Source organism: Erpetoichthys calabaricus, chromosome 3 (genome assembly GCF_900747795.2).
Source record: "Erpetoichthys calabaricus chromosome 3, fErpCal1.3, whole genome shotgun sequence".
NCBI lineage: Eukaryota > Metazoa > Chordata > Cladistia > Polypteriformes > Polypteridae > Erpetoichthys > Erpetoichthys calabaricus.
In genome coordinates this window covers 252,123,086-252,144,843 of record NC_041396.2, presented here as the reverse complement: position 1 = coordinate 252,144,843, position 21,758 = coordinate 252,123,086, and the positions used below count along the sequence as shown (strand labels likewise).

The window sequence follows — 21,758 nt, the reverse complement described above, 5'->3', positions numbered from 1 at the left end:
AAATAGATAAGAAACTCCTGAAATTGAGGAAAATGATGAAGAGGATTCAGCTTAGAATTTGTCGGTTTACATAAACTGCTGAAAAATGACTGTCTGTGATTTGGAGGTTTCCACCATGTGTCTACAGTTCTCCATAATGTTTTCCATTTTTTTCCCCCCTGACGATTGGCATGTTCCTTATGTGATTTTAGGCCTTCCTCCTGTGTCACATAGCACTCTGAACATGCATCCTCATCCTTGAAACTTGAGAATCGTTGATGTAGCTCTCCTCTCTGTCTTTTTATTTGGCCCGCACACAGAACTCCACAAGTGATGCCTCTCTAGATTTATAGTCCATACAGTGTGCTATATGACCCAATGTCCCGTTAGCTTTTTTTTTGACTCCTGTAGATTTGGCTGCCTGTGAACAGTGAGAGTCTACTAGGAGTTGATGGCCACTGAATGAACTTTCTTGTTCCACACCCTCACTTACGTAAGTTTATCTAATGTTTTACTTCATCTGTGTTAAGAATACGGAACCTCATTTTCTACTCCTCTGAATTCTGTCCAGGTCTGTCTGTAGGACTTTTACAGACGGTGACATTTTCTGCTCTGCTTAACTAGTTCTATTCATCCATTTTCAAACCTGCTTAAACCAGTTCAGGCTTGCAGGAATCTGGCGCCTCTCCCAGCAGCGTTAGCAATAAGATAAGAACCAATCACTTGACTGGGTGCCACTTTTTTACAGAAGACAGCTGCATTCACTTGACAGGACCAAATAATCTGGGGTACATGTTTCTCGTCTGTAAATTTAAATCATTTTTACTCCTGTGGTATGGTGTTTTTCCAAATCCAAGTCCATCAACAACTATTTCTAAATCATTCTCCTCCACAATAACTTCAAATATACGCTCAGGATCACTTAACATACAAATGATACGTACCGTATATACTCGCGTTTAAGTTCTCCCACGGATAATTCGGGGCTTGATTTCACTGTATAATTTCCGGTATTTTATAATGTCGGCCGTATAAGGCGACTGCAGAAAACTCACGCTATTGGTCCAAGAGATTATGATATGCTAACGCCCACCTGAGAGAGTAACCACGGAGCACACGGCCTTTTTCTTCTATGCCTACGTGACCACACGGTAACACCCAAACTATTCTGTTTTCTGTATCTCACACCTTCATTCACCTTTATCGTAAGAGCATCCCTTATCTACGATGGAGCGTTCGATCAGAAGAAAATATGAAGCTGGTTTTAAATTAAAAGTTGTTGAAGTGGTGAAAGAAATTGGTAACTGCACTGCTGCAACAAAATTCAATATGTCTGAGGAACTGATGTGAGATTGGAGGAAGCAAGAAGATGTAAAGAAAAAATGTATTTTTGAACAGATGTATAAGTCGGGGTCTGATTTTACGATCGATTTTGTTTGGTTTCAAGACCCGACTTATCTGCGAGTATATCCGGTAAATGAAGTCACCATTTATTTCAATGAGTTTTCAATCACAGCCAGCCAGGAAGGTGAGAGGAAACAAAAAGATTAAAAGATAAACACAAATACAACATGCACAAGCTTGAAAATAGCTGCGATTTGAAGGAATCTTATTTTGTATGATCACTTTCATATTTCTATTAAGTCATGGTGATGATTTAAGTTATGTTAATTCACCCAATGGTTTCTTCACCTTCTCTATTATTGACTTCCATTTTTCAGTTAAATTTTCCTTCTCCAAGCTCAATAAAAATGTCATCTTTTCCATCACATAAGTATCTGTTATTACCTGACAGAAAGATATGGAAGAAGATGATCCACTGTGGCAACCCCTGACGGGAGCAGCCGAAAGAAGAAGAAGAAGAACCACTGCCCCCTGGTTGGAACCAACTTAGAGTAATTTGTTTTATTCAACGTAGTAAAACCTGTAGAAAGTAAGTCTGTTTCATTGTGTAGATAATCTCTGGCTTCACCCCCAGTCCCACCATTATAAGGTCTTTTGATAAACCAGTATCTACATTACGGCACACCAACAAAAACCTAAAAGAAAACAGCAACAAATGAGTGCAGCTAATGGGCTGCTCTCCCTGAATTGAATCAAGTTGACAACTGCATGGTCCCCTTGTATGTTAAAATGCCATTAGCCTAAGTTTTGTGATGACGTGCCCACTGCTTTTAAAAAGCTTCTGGACACTTCCACTCCAGAGCTAGAGGCGTCCGACTCAAGATACACCCCGCGTAATCATGACTGCAGTCATTAATGTTGACGTATTGATGGGTGCTGCTTTTAGACTTTTTGCAAGCACATAATATGGCAGTATACACAGTCACCCCGAAATTAACCTTCATTGACGTTTTTCTCAAAAAAACATAAAAAGTGCTGCATTTTTTGGTTTGAAAACTTACAATTTTATTAAATTTCATGTTTCTACTGAAAAAGTACAAATTCAATGCAAAAGGTATAATAATGATGCAAATAATAATAATGATGATGAATAATAATAGTATGAAATTAATAATAATAATAATGTCAAAATATGACTTTTGTGTGGTATACTGTATATTTGAATGGGAAAACTGCTTAGGTGTATAATCATTTAACTGGCTCTGTTCGGCATAACGGGAGTTCTTTTGATCACCTCATCATCAAGAAATAATTTCAAGCAAGTAAGTAGATCTTGGCTGTCAACATTCACTTGTATTCCTGGCTGCCCCACAAAATCAAAACGAGGTGGTGCTGCTTTATTTGAAGGAGGGTCAACAGAAACCCAGACGTGACGATCATTTTCAGATTCATCAGAATCACTCTCGGTTTTACTGTCCTGTTCAACGTCACTGCCTGAGGACAGATTCACTTCGTCATTACTGCTGACGAGAGGCTCCTCAACATCACTTCTTGTATCGCTGCCAAGAGCGTGCAACACCTGGGCTGCTGAAAGACGTTTCTTATGAGACGTCATTATGAGGCTGGGATAACGCTCCATCCTTAAGACATGCCAATACCTTTGCCTGAGTAATCCTCTGGTCTAACACTTAATGTGAGACGCGTCTATACAGTTGTCCCAGTGACACTTGGGACTAACGCTTTTGACAATGTTTTCACAGCCTGAGTGACACTTGGGACTAACGCTAAGGAGGTTAACATGGTTTTAGTTTTCTCTCCTTTGTCTATACGGTTTGAATTCACATTATATGCTGTTTTTCCAGTTTTGGTTTACCATATTTTCTTCATTTGATTCAGATTATGTTCATATAAAATAGTTTTAATTACTGCTGGCGCCCTGCCCGGGGTTTGTTTCTTGCCTTGCGCCTTGTGTTGGCTGGGATTGGCTCCAGCAGACCCCCGTGACCCTGTAGTTAGGAATTTAGCGGGTTGGATAATGGATGGATAGTTTTAATTACTGTAAAGAATTTATCTTTTCATTGGACAAAATCCCAATCCACAAGAGACTTAAACAGTATATCATAATTAAAACGATTTTTGTGTACTATACAAGAGATATATTTCATTAGCAGTGCAAATTTATCACTGTATTCATATTTCTTCCATGCATTTTGCATTTATAGCCGTGCACTTTGGTCATGCCACTCTATAATATTATTTTTAGTTTGGTAAACCAACCGTTAGTGTATAAATCTGTAAATCTGTGCTTATACATTTGCCACATTATTTCCAACAACGGCCAGTGGCGCTGTGGTTCATTTTGATTGTGATGTTTTAGGGAGTATCTGCTTATTATTTTCCATTGATATTCCTTTCCTTAGGGGAGTTAGTGAGTTTGTGTGCCTCCATGTGTATCTCAGACCAACAATTATCTCTAATTTCTTGTCGTAATTCCCATTCCTATTTTTCCTTAAGATGTTTAGTATTGATCATTTTAGTTAATGCTGAGATACTGGAAACTGGTGTTCCAGTATATTTTTTGATGTTCATAAAATATGTCATAATAATAGATGGAGAGTCTTTTCATTTCCTCAATGTTTTAGTGTTTTAAGCCAATTCTGCGTTATTCTGTGTACTGTGTTGTTTTAGTCCAGATGCTCACTCAGTAACGCCACGGCTAAGTGCTATCCTGCTGTTGTGAATCTGTGACCTTTGTGCTATAAAGACGCTGTCACGTCTTGGAGGGCTCAGTGTGTGGAGCAGCTTCTGATCTTCTTCCACATGTGCAATCTCAGGTCGACTTTGTTTGTGCCACCTCCACTCAAGTTTGAAGGTTTTAATTTAGCCATGTTTACACATGAAAACATTGCATTCAATAACAGACAGAAATGAGATAAAACAAACAAAGTGGGTCAGTTGCAGTGTGCTATGGACTGGGCATGACCCTGTGCTGATCTGTTCTTAGTATGTCATGGTGGTAACAAGACCAACCTTTGTGTTTAGTGCTGTTGCAGTGTGCTTTAGAGCTGCAGAAGAGCAGCGGACCAAGACTAAGACTGACTGCAGTGGCAGAGTGCTTCTTAGATTAAGAGAAGGGGAACAAAAGTACAAATAACTTAGCCCACCTTGTGAGCAGGTTTAATGGATGGCATGGTGAGTAATGTTACAAAATTAATTCTGCATGCATCAGACAGCCTGTTATGGACATGTAAAGCACAAATATGCCATTAAAATCTTTTATATTTATACTGTATATGGACTGAAATATAGCAACATACTGAATCCAATATATTTAACTTAATGCCTCAGAAAAAGAGAAGCAATGCCTGGGAATTATTATTATTAATATAATAATTCATTACATTTATATAGTTATATTGTCTAACTAGTTGGTTCCCCCTTACTTGCTTCGTGTGTCTGCTGCTCGCGTTGTGAAGAGGGGTGCTGAACGCACCCCAAGGAGACGCGGTCGCTCCTCCGAAACCCCCTCTTAGACGGTGATACAATGGGAAACAAATAGGTTTTTTTACCTCCTCTTTGCTCGATCAGCCGCTGGATTGCTGCTGCTGCTGTGCCACGTGATTTGCATATCGTGTAGCGCTTTCAACATTTAAAAGCCTGTACAGCAGCTGTCCTACTCTTTGTCTTTTATTTCTGGCCCCGCGTGTGGTTAAATCTCTTGGCACAAAGTCTTGTCTCGTGGGACGTGAGTTCCTGATATTTTTTAGTTTATAATTTAAAAATGGATTGGGAATCTGAAACTCTAATAACATCACATTAAAGTTCGATAAATTCTGAAAAGAATGATACCAAACATATTTATGTAGGTTTTAAAATAAGCCAGATTTAAAGCGTGACATAAAATTGTTGCACTTTTAGGCTTAGGATTTTATATATAGAGAGTAGATATAAGAAATAGAAAAATACAGATCAACATACAGGATTACATCAGGGATTGGCTCTGAGCCCTTTCTTATTTGCAATGGTGATGGACAGGTTGACAGACGAGATTAGACAGGAGTCCCTGTGGACTATGATGTTTGCTGAGGACATTGTGATCTGTAGCAATAGTAGGGAGCAGGTTGAGGAGACCCTGGAGAGGTGGAGATATGCTCTAGAGAGGAGAGGAATGAAGGTCAGTAGGAACAAGACAGAATACATGTGTGTAAATGAGGGGGAGGTCAGTGGAATGAATGGTGAGGATGCAGGGAGTAGAGTTAGCAAAGGTGGATGAGTTTAAATACTTGGGATCAACAGTACAGAATAATGGGGATTGTGGAAGAGAGGTGAGAAAGAGTGCAGACAGGGTGGAATGGGTGGAGAAGAGTGACAGGAGTAATTTGTGATAGACGGGTATCAGCAAGAGTGAAAGGGAAGGTTTACAGGGCAGTAGTGAGACCAGGTATGTTATATGGGTTGGAGACGGTGGCACTGATCAGAAAGCAGGAGACAGAGCTGGAGGTGGCAGAGTTAAAGATGCTAAGATTTACACTGGGTGTGACGAGGATGGATAGGATTAGAAATGAGTACATCAGAGGGTCAACTCAAATTGGACATTTGGGAGACAAAGTCAGAGAGGCGAGATTGCGCTGGCTTGGACATGTGCAGAAGAGAGATGCCAAGTATATTGAGAGAAGGATGCTAAGGATAGATCTGCCAGTCAAGAGAAAAAGAGGAAGGCCTAAGAGAAGGTTTATGGATGTGGTGAGAGAGGACATGCAGGTGATGGGTGTAACAGAACAAGATGTAGCAGACAGGAAGATATGGAAAATGATGATCAGCTGTGGCAACCCCTTACGGGAGTAGCCAAAAGAAGAAGATACATTTGACCATTAATCATCAGTAAAAACACAGAGTTGGTGTCTCTGATTAAGAAATTGGTCATCTGCTGGTTTGGGAAAGTGGACTTTAAAATATGCTGCCAGTTTCTTCCCTGCTATGTTCGTTCAGAGTGTCATGGGGGTATCTTTGTGAGTTTTCTCCAGATATGATATGAGATCTCTTACACTGTATATTATATAGTGCCTTTGCTCTGCTGTGAGGTTTGCTCTCTAATGATATTCTCCAGCCCATGACTTGGTATTTTATATGCTTTGGTGACTCATTAATTTGATTATCTGGAAAAGCTGGGCGCATAATGAATGACAAGTATTACCTTTTCTGTGTTATCTATGTAATTAAGAAAATTCATTTCAGCATTACCTTTTTAAGACCCCCACAGGCCCAGGGTGTCACAAGCATTTATTTACACTCTATAGACATCACATATAAAAAGAGTGATGATCTCCCTCAGAGATTTAAGCCAGCAGTCACTTGTACATTAGATTGAGAGATGGCAATATAATATAAGAATAAACACCTATGTGTATTGTGTGAAAAACGTGCAAACTACTGCACAAACAGAAACATACCAACGTGGCGCTGAATTCATACCCCGCTTTTGGCTTGGACTGATGTGTCACACGAAGGGGGAAGAGGGCTATTTGGGTTGGGGGGGGTGAACTCATTGCAAACCCCTGCATTACTTTTTTCCACACGTATGACAAGGCCCTAGGGCACACACCCAGGTCACCCTGATGACAGACCCACCCGTGAGTGGCAGAGAGGCAATTCTACTAAGGGCAGCATGGTAGCTGTGCTGCCTTGCAGTTAGGAGACCAGGATTCGTTGTCCCAGGTCCTCTCTGTGTAGAGTTTGCATGTCCTCTCCACATCTGAAAGGGTTTTCTCCTGGTGCTTCAGTTTTCTCCCACAGCCCAAAGACATGCAGGTTAGGCGGATTGCCGACAACAAGTTGACCCTAGTGTTTGTGTGGTGTGTGTGTGTGTGTTCACCCTGTGACGGACTGGTCAGCTGTCCAGGGTTTGTTCATGCATTGCGGCCTGTGCTAACTGGATGGGCTCCGGCCCTAGCGCTGCTCTACTCATGTTTACCTTTCAGACGCTAGAAGTGAACAATCTTTACAATAACAACAGTGACACTCATCTCAATCTGATGTAGTTTAAAATTTGCAATTATATTTAATAAGTTTACATAAGGATATACTTTTTCAATGTGCTCTGCCCCTTTAAATTGAGAATCGGCATGACGTCCTTGTCCACTTTAACCAGGCTGAGTTTATGGAGGAGAAATTTGCGCTGATTGCATTTAGAGCAGGGTCTCCAACTCCAGTCCTGGAGAGCTACTGTGGCAGCGGGTTTTCATTCAAACCCTTTTCTTAATTCGTGACCAGATTTTGCTGCTAATTAACTCTTTGGTTTAATTTTAATTGATACACAACTTAAGCCTTATTTCTTTTTTCCTTAATTAGAAACCAAACAATATTAAGACACACAGGTGGCGCAGTGGTAGTGCTGCTGTCTTGCAGTAAGGAGACTGTGGAAGATTGTGGGTTCGCTTCCCGGTTCCTCCCTGTGTGGATAGCGCTTTGAGTACTGAGAAAAGCGCTATATAAATGTAATGAATTATTATTATTATTATTAAAATGTACCAACACATAAACAACAACCTGCGTCCATCACACAATAACTGAAAATAAAGAAAGGTGAAGGCCTCAGTAATGTTGCTCTGCTCAGGTCCACAACACATTTTGACAGTGCTGTTAAAAAAGAAAATCAATAGTTTTGGAAATGTCTGCCATGGCAGAATGAGCGCCACAGAATTAAATAACGGGTTTAATTAGCAACGAGAATTGGCTACAAATTAAGAAACTGAATGAAGTGAAGGTGGTTGGAGTTTGAGGCCCCAACTTAGTTGGTCATCGGTTGGCTCACTTCACATTAAATTTATGTTTAGGTGCCGTTTCAGGAAAAAAGAATCAATTCAGCGGTCAGAGTCTCAAGAAAAGTCAATTAAAATAAAGGGAAATAGTAAATTAGCAGCAAAAACTGAAAAGAAAAGAGTTAGAATGAAAACCTCCAGGACTGGAGTTAGAGACCCCTGAGTTAGAGTATATGTTTTATGTATTAATATTCAAATAAAGATTATTATCTAGGATAAGTTTCTATGTATTTATATTCAGCCAATATTTCTACCTCACACTCAAAGAATGATGGGTGAACATTGTGGTACCCGGCAGGTGTTCATGCCAGACCGAGATGCCCAGGAGGAGGGCTTGTGCCTCCTCCAGGACATGACTGGGCATCCTCCCTGGTTGCTTTGGGGACCACGGGTACAGAGCTTGGAAGCTCAACCCTGTAGGGGCCCATGGTCACCACCAGGGGGCGCCCCGATGCCTTGGGAGCCCTGGAACTCAATACTTCCGCCACACCCGGATGTGCTGGGGGGAAGAGTATTGGGGACACCCGGAGGACTTCCGGATATGCAGACAGAGCTTCCGCCACACAGGGGTGTGGCTACAGAAGCCCTCAGGATGCACCTGAATAAAAGGGGCCGCCTCCCTCCAGTCAAGGGCAAGAGTCGGGAGGAAGAAGACGAAGCTTGGTGGAGAGGAGTGGAGGCGGACCAGAGACTAATAAGGCATTGTGTTGTGGCCAGGACTTAAAGGGGTGATTGATGCTTCGGCACTGGGTATGTGCACTATAAATGTGATAAATAAACGTGTGTGTGGTGAAACCATCGTGTCTACCTGTCTGTGTCCGGGCTGTTCCCCACAACATGGAGATTTCTGTCTCTTAAAGTCAAATATCATTTCTTTGGTCTTTTTGGCATTCAGAGTAAGATGGTTTTCATTCCACCAGTTTAGCAAACAGTCGACTGGATTTAAGTAGTGGCTTCCATCCTCTGCAAGTATACATACGTCTTATCAGCATACTTGATAATGGAGTCGTGCTCACTGTTCAGTCTCTGGTCACTTGTGTACAGTAATGGTAATGGAGAGAAAACAAATCCTCTGCATTGGAGTGAATGACTTTTGAAAAAGTGTCCTGTACTTTGACAAGGAAAAATTCAAAAGATAGTCCTGAATCCATACTGTAATAAATGGGATAACATTCATAATCTTTCATTTCTTAATCAGTATGAAAGGCTGGATGGTATTGGACACTCGAGAAAAATCCAGAAATGGCGCTCTAGCATTATAAACCAGGCTTATCAGATTTGATGTAGATAAGCAGAGCATCCTCCAACAGCACAGTTTGCACAGAAAGCAAATTGTTAATGATCTTGAAATGTCACTAATGAGAAGTCAAGCAGAATGAAACCTTTTACTGGCTAACTAAAAAGATTACAATATGTAGGCTTTCGAGGCAACTCAGGCCCCTTCTTCAGGCAAGACGTAATGTCTGTCAATGTCTATTTAAGGTCCATTACATCTTGTCTGAAGCCTACATATTGTAATCTTTTTAGTTAGCCAGTAAAAGGTTTCATTCTTCTTGACTTCTCATTAATGGCTAACAGTACAACACCATAGTACAATTGAAATATCATTAAAATGTTTTTCAACCAAATATTTAAAGCCAGGGTGGCACGGTGGCACAGTGGTAGCGCTGCTGCTTCACAGTTAGGAGACCTGGGTTCACTTCCCGGGTCCTCCCTGCGTGGAGTTTGCATGTTCTCCCAGTGTCTGCGTGGGTTTCCTCCGGGTGCTCCGGTTTCCTCCCACAGTCCAAAGACATGCTGGTTAGATGGATTGGCGATCCTAAATTGGCCCTAGTGTGTGCTTGGTGTGTGGGTGTGTTTGTGTGTGTCCTGCGGTGGGTTGGCACCCTGCCCAGGATTAGTTCCCTGCCTTGTGTCCTGTGTTGGCTGGGATTGGCTCCAACGGACCCCCGTGACCGTGTGTTCGGATTCAGCGGGTTGGAAAATGGATGGATGGATGGATATTTAAAGCCTTTAATTGGAATGGACCGTAGTGACACTGGCCTATGATCGTTCAGACTGTTTAGCCAGGAAACTTTAGTACTAGGGTGTTGTACCGTGTTAGCCATTATGAATGCAGTGAAAAGTCAAGCAAAATGACCCCTTTTATTGGCTTACAATATGCAAGCTTTCAAGGCAACTCAGACCCCTTCTTCAGGCAAGATGTAAACCTCAGGAAACTCGGGATTACATCAGGAAACTTTAGAAACTCGGGTAATGATTGACTTTTTCCGCAGCTCAGGTAACCAGTTAAACAGCAAATGAAAAACTGGAGAGAGCTGCTTGAAACAGGACTTCGTGGGGCCGACCTGATATGCCACCTGGCCCCACTGCCCTGTTGATTTTTTGCTTCTCCACTTCAGGTATTCTGAGCTCCATCCTATAATATTTCTGGAGCACATCCTTCCTAACTTGTGCATTTTGAATACTGAAACAGCTGGTTTCAAATCTTGTAAAAAAAAGTTGAGAAACTCCTATACTGTTACACGAGTCGGAGTGTGATGATGATGATGATGATGAGGCCTCTCATTGTTTGCTGCCTCAAAAGCTTTTTGACAGTCATGGTAGATAAAACTGTCCAAATGACCAGGCGGGAATTTGAACCCAAGCCTCTGGAGCTGAGAGGCAGAATCACTAACCAGTATGCCGCCCTCCCAATAGTCAGACAACAAAGCCAAAAAAGATCATCTTTTACAATCTAAGTGGATCACACAACAGTTAAATACAAGCACACTTAATAACTATAACCTATTGAAATTACAAAAGATCGAATATGATCAGATTAGAAAAGGAATAGAGACAGATCTGTAAAATACAAAATGATCAACGATCAGTCAGATTAAAATAACCTCCACAAAACTGGACAGGATGAGCCAAAGAGATAAACAAGATCCCCTTTGCTAGAATCTGATAAAATGAGACTACAAAGCAACAACTTAATAGCCTGCACAATCTGTGTGCTGCTAAGATTTAATAAGATAAAAATTCAAAGAACTAAGACCACCTGTCACTCAGCATGATTGGGCTGATAGAGTTTTTACAGTTAACATTAATTAAGCATAACTCACAAAAGCTGCAGGTCACTAAGGCCTGACAGGATCAGTTTAAATACACAGGAACAGCTTCTTCTTCTTATTATTATTCTTTTTCTTTCGGCTGCTCCCGTTAGGGGTTGCCACAGCGGATCATCTTCCTCCATATCTTTCTGTCCTCTGCATCTTGTTCTGTTACACCCATCACCTGCATGTTCTCTCTCACCACATCCATAAACCTTCTCTTGGGCCTTCCTCTTTTCCTCTTCCCTGGCAGCTCTATCCTTAGCATCCTTCTCTCAATATACCCAGCGTCCCTCCTCTGCACATGTCCAAACCAACGCAATCTCGCCTCTCTGACTTTGTCTCCCAACTGTCCAACTTGAGCTGACCCTCTAATGTACTCATTTCTAATCCTGTCCATCCTCGTCACACCCAGTGCAAATCTTAGCATCTTTAACTCTGCCACCTCCAGCTCTGTCTCCTGCTTTCTGGTCAGCACCACCATCTCCAACCAATATAACATAGCTGGTCTCACTACCGTCCTGTAGACCTTCCCTTTCACTCTTGCTGATATCCGTCTGTCACAAATTACTCCTGACACTCTTCTCTATCCATTCCACCCTGCCTGCACCCTCTTTCTCACCTCTCTTCCACAATCCCCATCACTCTGTACTGTTGATCCCAAGTATTTAAACTCATCCACCTTCACCAGCTCTACTCCCTCCATCCTCACCATTCCACTGACCTCCCTCTCATTTACACACATGTATTCTGTCTTGTTCCTACTGACCTTCATTCCTCTCCTCTCTAGAGCATATCTCCACCTCTCCAGGGTCTCCTCAATCTGCTCCCTACTATCACTACAGATCACAATGTCATCAGCAAACATCATAGTCCACAGGGACTCCTGTCTAATCTCGTCTGTCAACCTGTCCATCACCATTGCAAATAAGAAATGGCTCAGAGCTGATCCCTGATGTAATCCCACCTCCAACTTGAATGCATCCGTCACTCCTACCGCAGACCTCACCACAGTCACACTTCCCTCGTACATATCCTGTATAACTCTTACATACTTCTTTGCCACTCCCAACTTCCTCATACAATACCACAGCTCCTCTGGAGGCACCCTATCATATGCTTTCTCCAGGTCCACAAAGACGCAATGCAACTACTTCTGACCTTCTCTAAACTTCTCCATCAACATCCTCAGAGCAATCATTGCATCTGTGGTGCTCTTTCTTGGCATGAAACCATACTGCTGCTCACTAATCATCACCTCGCTTCTTAACCAAACTTCCACTACTTTTTCCCATAACCTCATGCTGTGGCTCATCAATTTTATCCCCTTACAGTTACTACAGTCCTGCACATCCCCTTTATTCTTAAATATCGGCACCAGTACACTTCTTCTCCACTCCTCAGGCATCCTCTCACTTTCCAAGATTCATTTAAACAATCTGGTTAAAAACTCCACTGCCATCTCTCCTAAACACCTCCATGCTTCCATAGGTATGTCATCTGGACCAACGGCCTTTCAATTTTTCATTCTCTTCATAGCTGTCCTTACTTCCTCCTTGCTAATCCGTTGCACTTCCCGATTCACTATCTCCACATCATCCAACCTCTTCCCTTTCTCATTCATCAGCCTCTCAAAGTACTCTTTCCATCTGCTCAACACACTCTCCTCGCTTGTGAGTACGTTTCCATCTTTATCCTTTATTACCCTAACCTGCTGCACATCTTTCCCCGGTCGGTCCCTTTGTCAAGCCAATCGGTACAGGTCCATTTCTCCCTCCTTAGTGTCCAACGTCTCATACAACTCATCATACGCTTTTTCTTTAGCCTTTGCCACCTCTCTCTTCACCTTGCACCTTATCTCCTTGTACTCTTGTCTACTTTCTGCATCTCTCTGACTATCCCACTTCTTCTTTGCCATCCTCTTCCTCTGTATACTCTCCTGTACTTCCCCATTCCACCACCAGGTTTCCTTTTCCTCCTTCCTCTGTCCAGATGTCATGCCAAGTACCCTTCTTGCTGTCACCCTTACTACATCTGCTGTAGTTTTCCAACTGTCTGGTAACTCTTCACTGCCACCCAGTGCCTGTCTCGCCTCCTCCCTAAACTCAACCTTGCAGTCTTTCTTTTTCAACTTCCACTATTTCATCCTTGGCTCTGCCCTCACTCTCTTCCTTTTCTTGATCTCCAACGTCGTCCTACAGACCACCATCATATGCTGCTTAAATACACTTTCCCCTGCCACTAGGAACATTTTACACCAGATGCCCTTCCTGACGTAACCCTCCCCATTTATCCGGGCTTGGGACCGGCACAAAGAAACACACTGGTTTGAAATCCACAGGAACAGCGAAGTTCGGAATTCAAGGTGGTGTGGCCTGCAGAGGGCGCTCCTGCCACCCAAACAAAAAACGTCTTCCACCATTTCCCACAAGTATAGCATTGTTCACAGCACAGCACAATACAAATCTCTTCTTCTTTCTCTTTCTCTTTCCTCCACTCCTCCAGGCAAGCTTTGTCTCCCTCCTCCCGACTCTGGCTCCTGGAGTAGTGGTAGCTGGCTACTTTTATAAGGCACTCAGAAGTGCTCCAGGTGCTTGTTGACCGGGTGTGGCAGAAGAGCTGCAAATAAGGGCTCAGCAGCAGCTGCAGCACCCCCTGGCGACACCCACGGATCCAAACAGGGCCGTATCACACTCCAGCTCCCACAGGGCTCTGCAGGAGTCCAAAGCACCGCTGCAACCCAGGAGGGCTGCCACCTAGTGCTCCGGGGGAGGTAATGATCTGGCTATGCTCCCTCCCCTGGTCCTTCCAATGTGGAGACATCCCGGCTGGGGTCAGGGCCCCGGCTATACACCACAGTTGGTAAAATTAAATTTTCCATTTAAAAAAAATCTGCTCTGAGAAAAACCTTTTTGGAATCATCTACTTACCGGGTCCATCAAAGGCCACAGAGCAGGAATGGCCCTTCCTGTGGAATGAAATTTTTATATCTGCTCGGCCAGTGGTGATCTCATGAAAATTTAGGGGTGCAACTTCACTCCAGTACTTTACAGCTGATTTGATGGCAGCACGTGTCTCTGCAAGCCCCAGGTCAGGGGTATGGTTATAAATTCTGTAGGTGAGAGTCCTCTTCCTCCAACGGCCTATAAAAACATACAGAAATTGTATGTCAAGTTAAACAAAACACACACACAACAACAACACCTCAAGCTCTGGAGTTGGAGCATGCTTCTGATGTTTTCCTCTGTCATTTTAAATTTCAAGACGATCTTGTATTGAGAGAGTAGAAAGGAAGATCAGTTTTAAAGTCATGCCACACGAGGGCAGCAGTCACTCTTTTGAACTGCTAGTGTTCAGTAAGCTGGAGAGGTTTATAGTGTCATTATTGTCAGGCGTTGTGGAGACGTCACTCTGTGTCAGGATACTGTACGTGAATAACAGACTGAGCCCCTCTTCCTATGAGATACATCCTTGTTCATCTCTATTTTTCATATGACCATATTCCCCTCCTTTTCCCAGACTTTCATCTCTCCCCTTCACTAAATTGCTTTCCAGTATTTACATCTTGCCTGAAGAAGGGGCCTGAGTTGCCTCGAAAGCTTGCATATTGTAATCTTTTTAGTTAGCCAATAAAAGGTGTCATTTTGCTTGGCTTTTCTCTCGTTCCAGTATTTAAAAAATGTAAGAAAACTTATTAGATTCTTCAGCCCCAGTGACACAGCTCCTCACTTATGTCCTAGGGTTCTTCTTGATCGCATTTCTCTCATGCTGATGTCTCGCACTTTTGCTAAACTTTCTTTTTGTATATTGTGTTTAGAGTCTGCAACTTGGATATTTATTCATGCCCCAATTTCTGATCACTTCACCAGCATCATGGAAGGGCCATTCATTTTGTCAATCTACTTTTACCACAACAACAGGAACAAGACAAGAACTAACCTTTGAGTGCCCACCAGTTCATCTCTCAAAGTTATGAAGCGTGGGAGGAAACCACAGAGTGAGGAAACCAACATGTCCATAGGGAGAACATGCAAACTCCACACAATGCAGATTGATCTGGGGTTCCTAGAGTTCTGTGCCACCCTCCCATGGAAGATCAAATCGTCCTTTGATTTTCTAACTTACTTATCCAGTCCAGCAATAGGCACAAGGCATCAACAAAGTCTAAACGAGTTGCCAATCTATGATAGGTCACTCACTCTCCTACGCGACCAATTAAGAGCTGCCATGAATGTTTTTGGATTGTCTGAGGAAACTGGAGAAGAGTGGACAGTAGGAGGGGATTTGAACTCTACAGATTCCAACCAGGCCAGGTACTGAACCCAGAATCACACAAGTGTGGGGCAGCAGTACCAACCACTATGCCACACCAGCATAGTTGAGGTAATAAAAAATAACAATTGACATATTTATATTATGAAATAACTTTTATGTTTTCCATGTAAAATTTAAAATAAATGTAGGATCTGACAGGATCTATTGGAAAACAGCCACCTACCCAAGAGCCGATACTTCAATGCCACCTTTGGGTTGAAAGGATCCTCCAAGCCACAGCGGGGCTGTCTCATCACAGTCAGGGTCTGCTCATCTGTTTCTCCAGTGACCAGCAGCCCCATCACCTTCTGAAAGGTTCTGGACAAGTCGGAATATTGAGGGAAAAAGTTAAAAAAGCATCAAGGTGGCATCTGGGTGCATGGCAGTGGCAAATGTCTTACCGGAGAGCTTCTTCTACCTCATGAGGTTTGAAGGTGTAGTCCTGCGAGCTGAGGGGCTTTTGTAGATACCCGTAGGTCTGTAGATAATCCTAGTAAAGGGGAGAAAAATATAAAAAAGTGGTTTTACTATTTTCATCTTCACCACTTTGTGTTTCTTAATGGCTTGAAAACAGGAGAATTAATCCTGACAAAATTTGACAGAACCAGTGGCATGGCACAGTGGCTTAAAAGGCTGGAAGAGAAGACACAAGGATGTCAGTTCAAAAATTAAAGGAACACTTTGAAAACCCATCAGACCTCAATGGGAAATAAAATCCTGCTTGATATCTATACTGATATGGACTGGGTAATGTGTTAGGAACGAAGGGATGCCACATCGTTGGATGGGAATGAAAATTATCAACTTACAGAGGGCTGAATTCAAAGACACACTGAAAATCAAAGTGTAAAAATGATGCAGCAGGTTAGTCCATTTTGCCAAAATTTCATTGCAGCAACTCAAAATTGTGCTCAGTAGTTTGTATGGACCCCACTTGCTTGTATGCATGCCTGACAACATCGGGGCATGCTCCTAATGAGACGATGGATTGTGTCCTTGAGGATCTCCTCCTAGATCTGGACCAGGGTATAACTGAGCTACTGGACAGTCTGAGGTGCAACCTGGTGGCTTCGGATGGACCGAAACATAATGTCCCAGAGGTGTTCTATTGGATTTAGGTCAGGCGAGCGTGGGGGCCAGTCAATGGTACCAATTCCTTCATCCTCCAGGAACTGCCTGCATACTCTCACCACATGAGGCCGGGCATTGTTGTGCACCAGGAGGAATCCAGGTACCACTGCACCAGCACAGGGTCTGACAATGGGTCCAAGGATTTCATCCTGATACCTAATGGCTAGTCAAGGTGCCGTTGTCTAGTCTGTAGAGGTCTGTGTGTCCCTTCATGGTTATGCCTCCCCAGACCATCACTGACCCACCACCAAATCGGTCATGCTGAATGATGTTACAGGCAGCATAACGTTCTCCACGGCTTCTCCAGAACCTTTCACATCTGTCACATGTGCTCAGGGTGAACCTGCTTTCATCTGTGAAAAGCACAGGGCGCCAGTGGTGGACCAGCCAATTCTGGTATTCTATGGCAAATGCCAATCGAGCTCCACGGTGCCGGGCAGTGAGCACAGGACCCACTAGAGGATGTTGGGCCCTCAGGCCACCCTCATGAAGTCTGTTTCTGATTGTTTGGTCAGAGACATTCACACCAGTGGCCTGCTGGAGGTCATTTTGTAGGGCTCTGGCAGTGCCCATCCTGTTCCTCCTTGCCCAAAGGAGCAGATACTGGTCCTGCTGATGGGTTAAGGAGGGAAAAATGTCAGTGGCCTCCACCTGTTAAACCATTCCTGTTTTGGGGGTCATCTCATTGTTGCCCCTCTAGTGCACCTGTTGTTAATTTTATTAACACCAAAGCATCTGAAACTGATTAACTACCCCCTCTGCTACTTAACTGACCAGATCAATAGCCCGGAAGTTTCATTGACTTGATGCTATGCTATTATTAAAAAGTGTTCCTTTATTTTTTTTGAGCAGTACAGATTTTTCCACCAGGATTTATGAAACTGAATGTGTCACAAAACCATTTATATAAAAGTTTTAAAATTTTGAAAATTGCTATAATAAATGAACAGATATTGACGGCTAGTCATTTTGTTTTGTTTTGCCCCCCTTTGTTGTTTTACGCCTCTCTGGTTGTGCTCATAGCCACGCCGATATCCTTCTGGCCGTGTTTCTGGTGGCTCCCCCCAGTCTGATTCCTGTCCCTGCCTTCTCATAGACTGAGAGAATGAAGTTCTGATCCAGTTGGGCTAAACGAAAATTTCTTTAATTCAATAAGAGTTTGACATTTTGGCAGCACTCGTATCAGTGTCACAAGGTCTGTAGTTTCCTGCCCAGTTGGACTATTTTTTATTCATTTCTACGGGGAAAAAATGATCTTTCGTAAAAACTTAAAATTTTGGGATCATTTTCCACAGCACCCTACCTTCTTGACAATGCTATAAACATCAAGGGGGAGCCAACAAATAACTCCCCCCCACCCACTACCAGCTTTTTAATATCATACCCTTAAAACAATGGACCAAAAATGCCAGAAAATTATGTTGGATGGTACAGTATAGGTATATAAAAATATTAAACACAAAGTCAAAAGGAAAAAAAATACGTACCGTATATACTGGTGTTTAAGTTCTCCCGCGGATAAGTCGGGGCTTGATTTTACTGTATAATTTCTGGTATTTTATAATGTCGGTTGTATAAGTTGAATGCGGAAAACTCACGCTATTGGTCCAGGAGATTACGATATGCTAACGCCCACCTGAGAGAGTAACCACGGAGCCCACGGCCTTTTTTTTCCTATGTATTGTGCCTACGTGACCACACGGTAACACCCGAACTATTCCAAAGCAACATTTGCACTGTTTTGTGTTTTTTGTATCTCACGCCCTAATACACCTTTATCGTAAGAGCATCCCTTATCTACGATGGAGCATCCATTGGTTTTAAAGTTGCTGAAGTGGCGAAAGAAACTGGTAACTGCACCGCTGCAACAAAATTTGATGTGTCTGAGAAAGTGGTGGGAGATTGGAGGAAGCAAGAAGATGTAAAAAAAGAACAAACTTTAAGTGTCGCATTTTTGAACGGGTGCATAAGTTGGGGTCTGATTTTATAATCAATTGTTTGGGTTTCAAGTCCTGACTTATACACGAATATATATGGTCATTTATTAGCCTGTTTGTACACTTTGCACATTAGGTGAGTTTTGAGCTGTCTTTAGGCTGGGAATTTTTGCTGGACCTGGCAACCCTCCCTTTTATCATTTTATTGGGCACACCCATCAAGTACCAGGTGCCACCAGCATGGCCTGTATTTTTCAAGTCATGGCTTCAGCAAGGTGCTGGAAATGCTTCTTTTTGGTGCATGCTAAGTTGATGGCATCATGAGGCTCCAGATTTTTCAACCAAATGTTCATGCTGTGAACGTCCCATTCCAACTGACCACAAAGAGTTGACATCTGGGGACTGTCCAAACCACTGGAGTAAACTGAAGTCATGGCCATGACCTTTGTGTCATCCTTCTGGAAGTGTCCATTTGGAAAGAGGAGAGTGTGGCCTTCAAGAGATGAATCTGTTCTGCAGCACTGTGTAGGTCAGGTGTAGTGTTCATATGACACTTCATTGGTATAAAGAGACATATGGTGTGCCATCACACTCAAAATACTCAGTGGGGGTCTCATTAGTACTTTTAGGTTGGACAAACATTGACATCTAATGCTGGTATTATGGATTACGCAATAAATTTGTTATGGAAAATCTTAATATATGTGGATGAATTGCATTCTGTACACCACTTTGTACTTCTGACCAGACGGACACACTCGGAAAAAAAATGAATATTTTATCATGCAGATTGAGGTCTTTAAGTGCCACGGACAATCTGTGCTGGTCTGTTTCGATAAGAACATGGAACACAGAAGCAGGCCACTTCAATGGTACAGCAATGGGAATGCTGACGGTATCACCAATCTCTACCACTTTCTGCGACCCACATTCCCACTATTGAGCACCACTGAGACTAAGGCAAACACCAACTGCTTCTGAGGGCTCCTCTGTCTTGTTTCTGAAGTCCTCTCGAGACTTGTTAAAGGACTCACTCCTCCTCCTTGCCACAGAGACTGAGCATCAGAAATCTGACAAATGAGAGGAGGCCTCTCGATCCATCAAGATTGTTTATTTAGCTAATAGCTAAGCCGTTGCAATATCTCATCCACATACTTCTGGACAAGTTCATGACATGACTTATGGTTTACAAAGCCTTAAATAATCTCGCTCCATCTTATATTTCGGAATGTCTTTCACCTTACACTCCAAATCGTAACCTTAGATCCTTAAATGAGTGTCTGCTTAGAATTCCAAGAGCTAAACTTAAAAGAAGTGGTGAAGCGGCCTTCTGCTGTTATGCACCTAAAATCTGGAATAGCTTGTCAATAGGAATCGCCAGGCTGATACAGCGGAGCACTTTAAAAAACATTATTTTAACGTGGCTTTCTCATGTTAGTTTAACCCTGATATTCTGAATATGCATTTAATTATCATTATCATTCATGGTGGGCCTGAAATCCGTACTAAATCCTTACTTTCTCTGCTGTTCTTATTCCGGTTTTCTGTGCCACCACCACCCAATCAAAGCACCGTGCAGTCCCTACATTGATGGATTGAAGGCACATGACCATCATCATGAACCCTGAATACAATGAGGACTGATTGATGTCATTTATGTTAGGGCTGGGTGGTCTCGTGGCCTCAGACCCCTGCAGATTTAATTTTTTTTTCTCCAGCCGTCTGGAGTTTTTTTTGGTTTTTTCTGTCCTCCCTGGCCATCGGACCTTACTTTTATTCTATGTTAATTAGTATTGCCTCATTTTATTTTTATATTTTGTCTTTCTTCATCCTGTAAAGCATTTTGAGGTAGATTGTTTGTATGAAAACGTGCTATAGAAATAAATGCTGTTGTTAGTTTGAGAAGACCAAAAAGACCAAGAGACCATAAGAGGTACTGCAGTGATGTACAAAATCTTTAGATGCTTTAAATAAAGTACTCCAGTAGGTTTGGATTGTAAAATCATTCTTTGTTTTCTGCTTGGCAGAGGACTCTCTAGCAAATCACTAATGTTGTATCTGGCAGGATGCTCGAGCATTCGGTTCAAGTCAGGAACAAAACACTTGGATTGAGCCCCAGTCTGCCACAGGCCACACTCACACGTCACACCAGCGCAGAGATGCCATTCTAGAGGCACACAGGGAGAACGTGCAAGTGACACTCAGACCAGCACTCAAACCCAGCCGTCAATAGCTGTGAGGGAGAAGCGTCTTTATTACAGTAGTCCTCGTTTGCTTCTGGTTTCATCTTCATATATATTATGCATTTATGTATAGATTATATTTTCTTTTTATTTAGTTAAACAAGCATTTTAGCTAAGAAAATTTACAAACAAAGGTAACATTTCTATTTTCTGCAAAACCTACTCACGCACAGGTATTTAAATTGGAGAGGAGAAAGGGAATAACTCAATGAATGCAATCCTATGAGGCACTTCAAACCAAAATAAAACAATTATGAAAATAATAATTTACAAATCCATAAAAACAACGAGGCATTTGTAAAGGGAGAGACTCAAGTATCAAGGGAAAGGGGCTTAACTGAAGTCTTCAGAATTCTCAAGGGGGTACAGAAATTGATCCATCAGAATCTTTTGTGTTAATGTTTTCCTGTGAATTTTGCCTTTTTGTTTTCTCGGGTATTTTGTTGTTTTTTTCTGCCTTCCTGGCTTTTTGTTAATTTGGGTTGATTCATTTAGTTTTGTGTTTCATATTAGTTTGTCAGTTAAGATGGCGTAGTAATAGGTTTGAAGTGTGCCACTGTAATCTGTGAAGTGTATTTCAAAGCCATTAATAAACTGACAGGGTGAAGCTAACTGATGCAAATAGCTGATGACACAGGCGGGTTATTTAAAATTAGGACGTTTTCTAAAGCAATATATACGGCCAGGGTGACCAAGAGCCGCTGTCTGCAGAAGCCATGAGTGATTAGAACAGGGGTAGGCATTATTTGGGCACAGGCCACAAATAACATAGACAGCTCAGATGGCAGCTGCCCATACCTGGCAAGGTTCATAACAAACTCAATGAATATGTAAATATGTGAGTGTTTATAATGGCAAGGATCCATCACAAAGCCAGAAGCCGACCAATGGCACCCT

At 42.4% G+C, this 21,758-nt stretch overlaps 1 protein-coding gene across 1 annotated transcript in view; it reads right to left on the bottom strand.

Annotated features, from left to right (window-relative positions):
* mmp19 (matrix metallopeptidase 19) overlaps positions 1-21,758 on the bottom strand; it is a 29,224-nt gene that overhangs the window by 4,497 nt on the left and 2,969 nt on the right. Inside the window, exons 2-4 of the mRNA XM_028798065.2 lie at positions 15,952-16,040; positions 15,735-15,868; positions 14,167-14,379 (exon numbers count right to left, since the gene is read on the bottom strand). Coding sequence (XP_028653898.1) covers positions 14,167-14,379; positions 15,735-15,868; positions 15,952-16,040 — 436 coding nt within the window. The remainder of the gene's footprint in view (positions 1-14,166; positions 14,380-15,734; positions 15,869-15,951; positions 16,041-21,758) is intronic.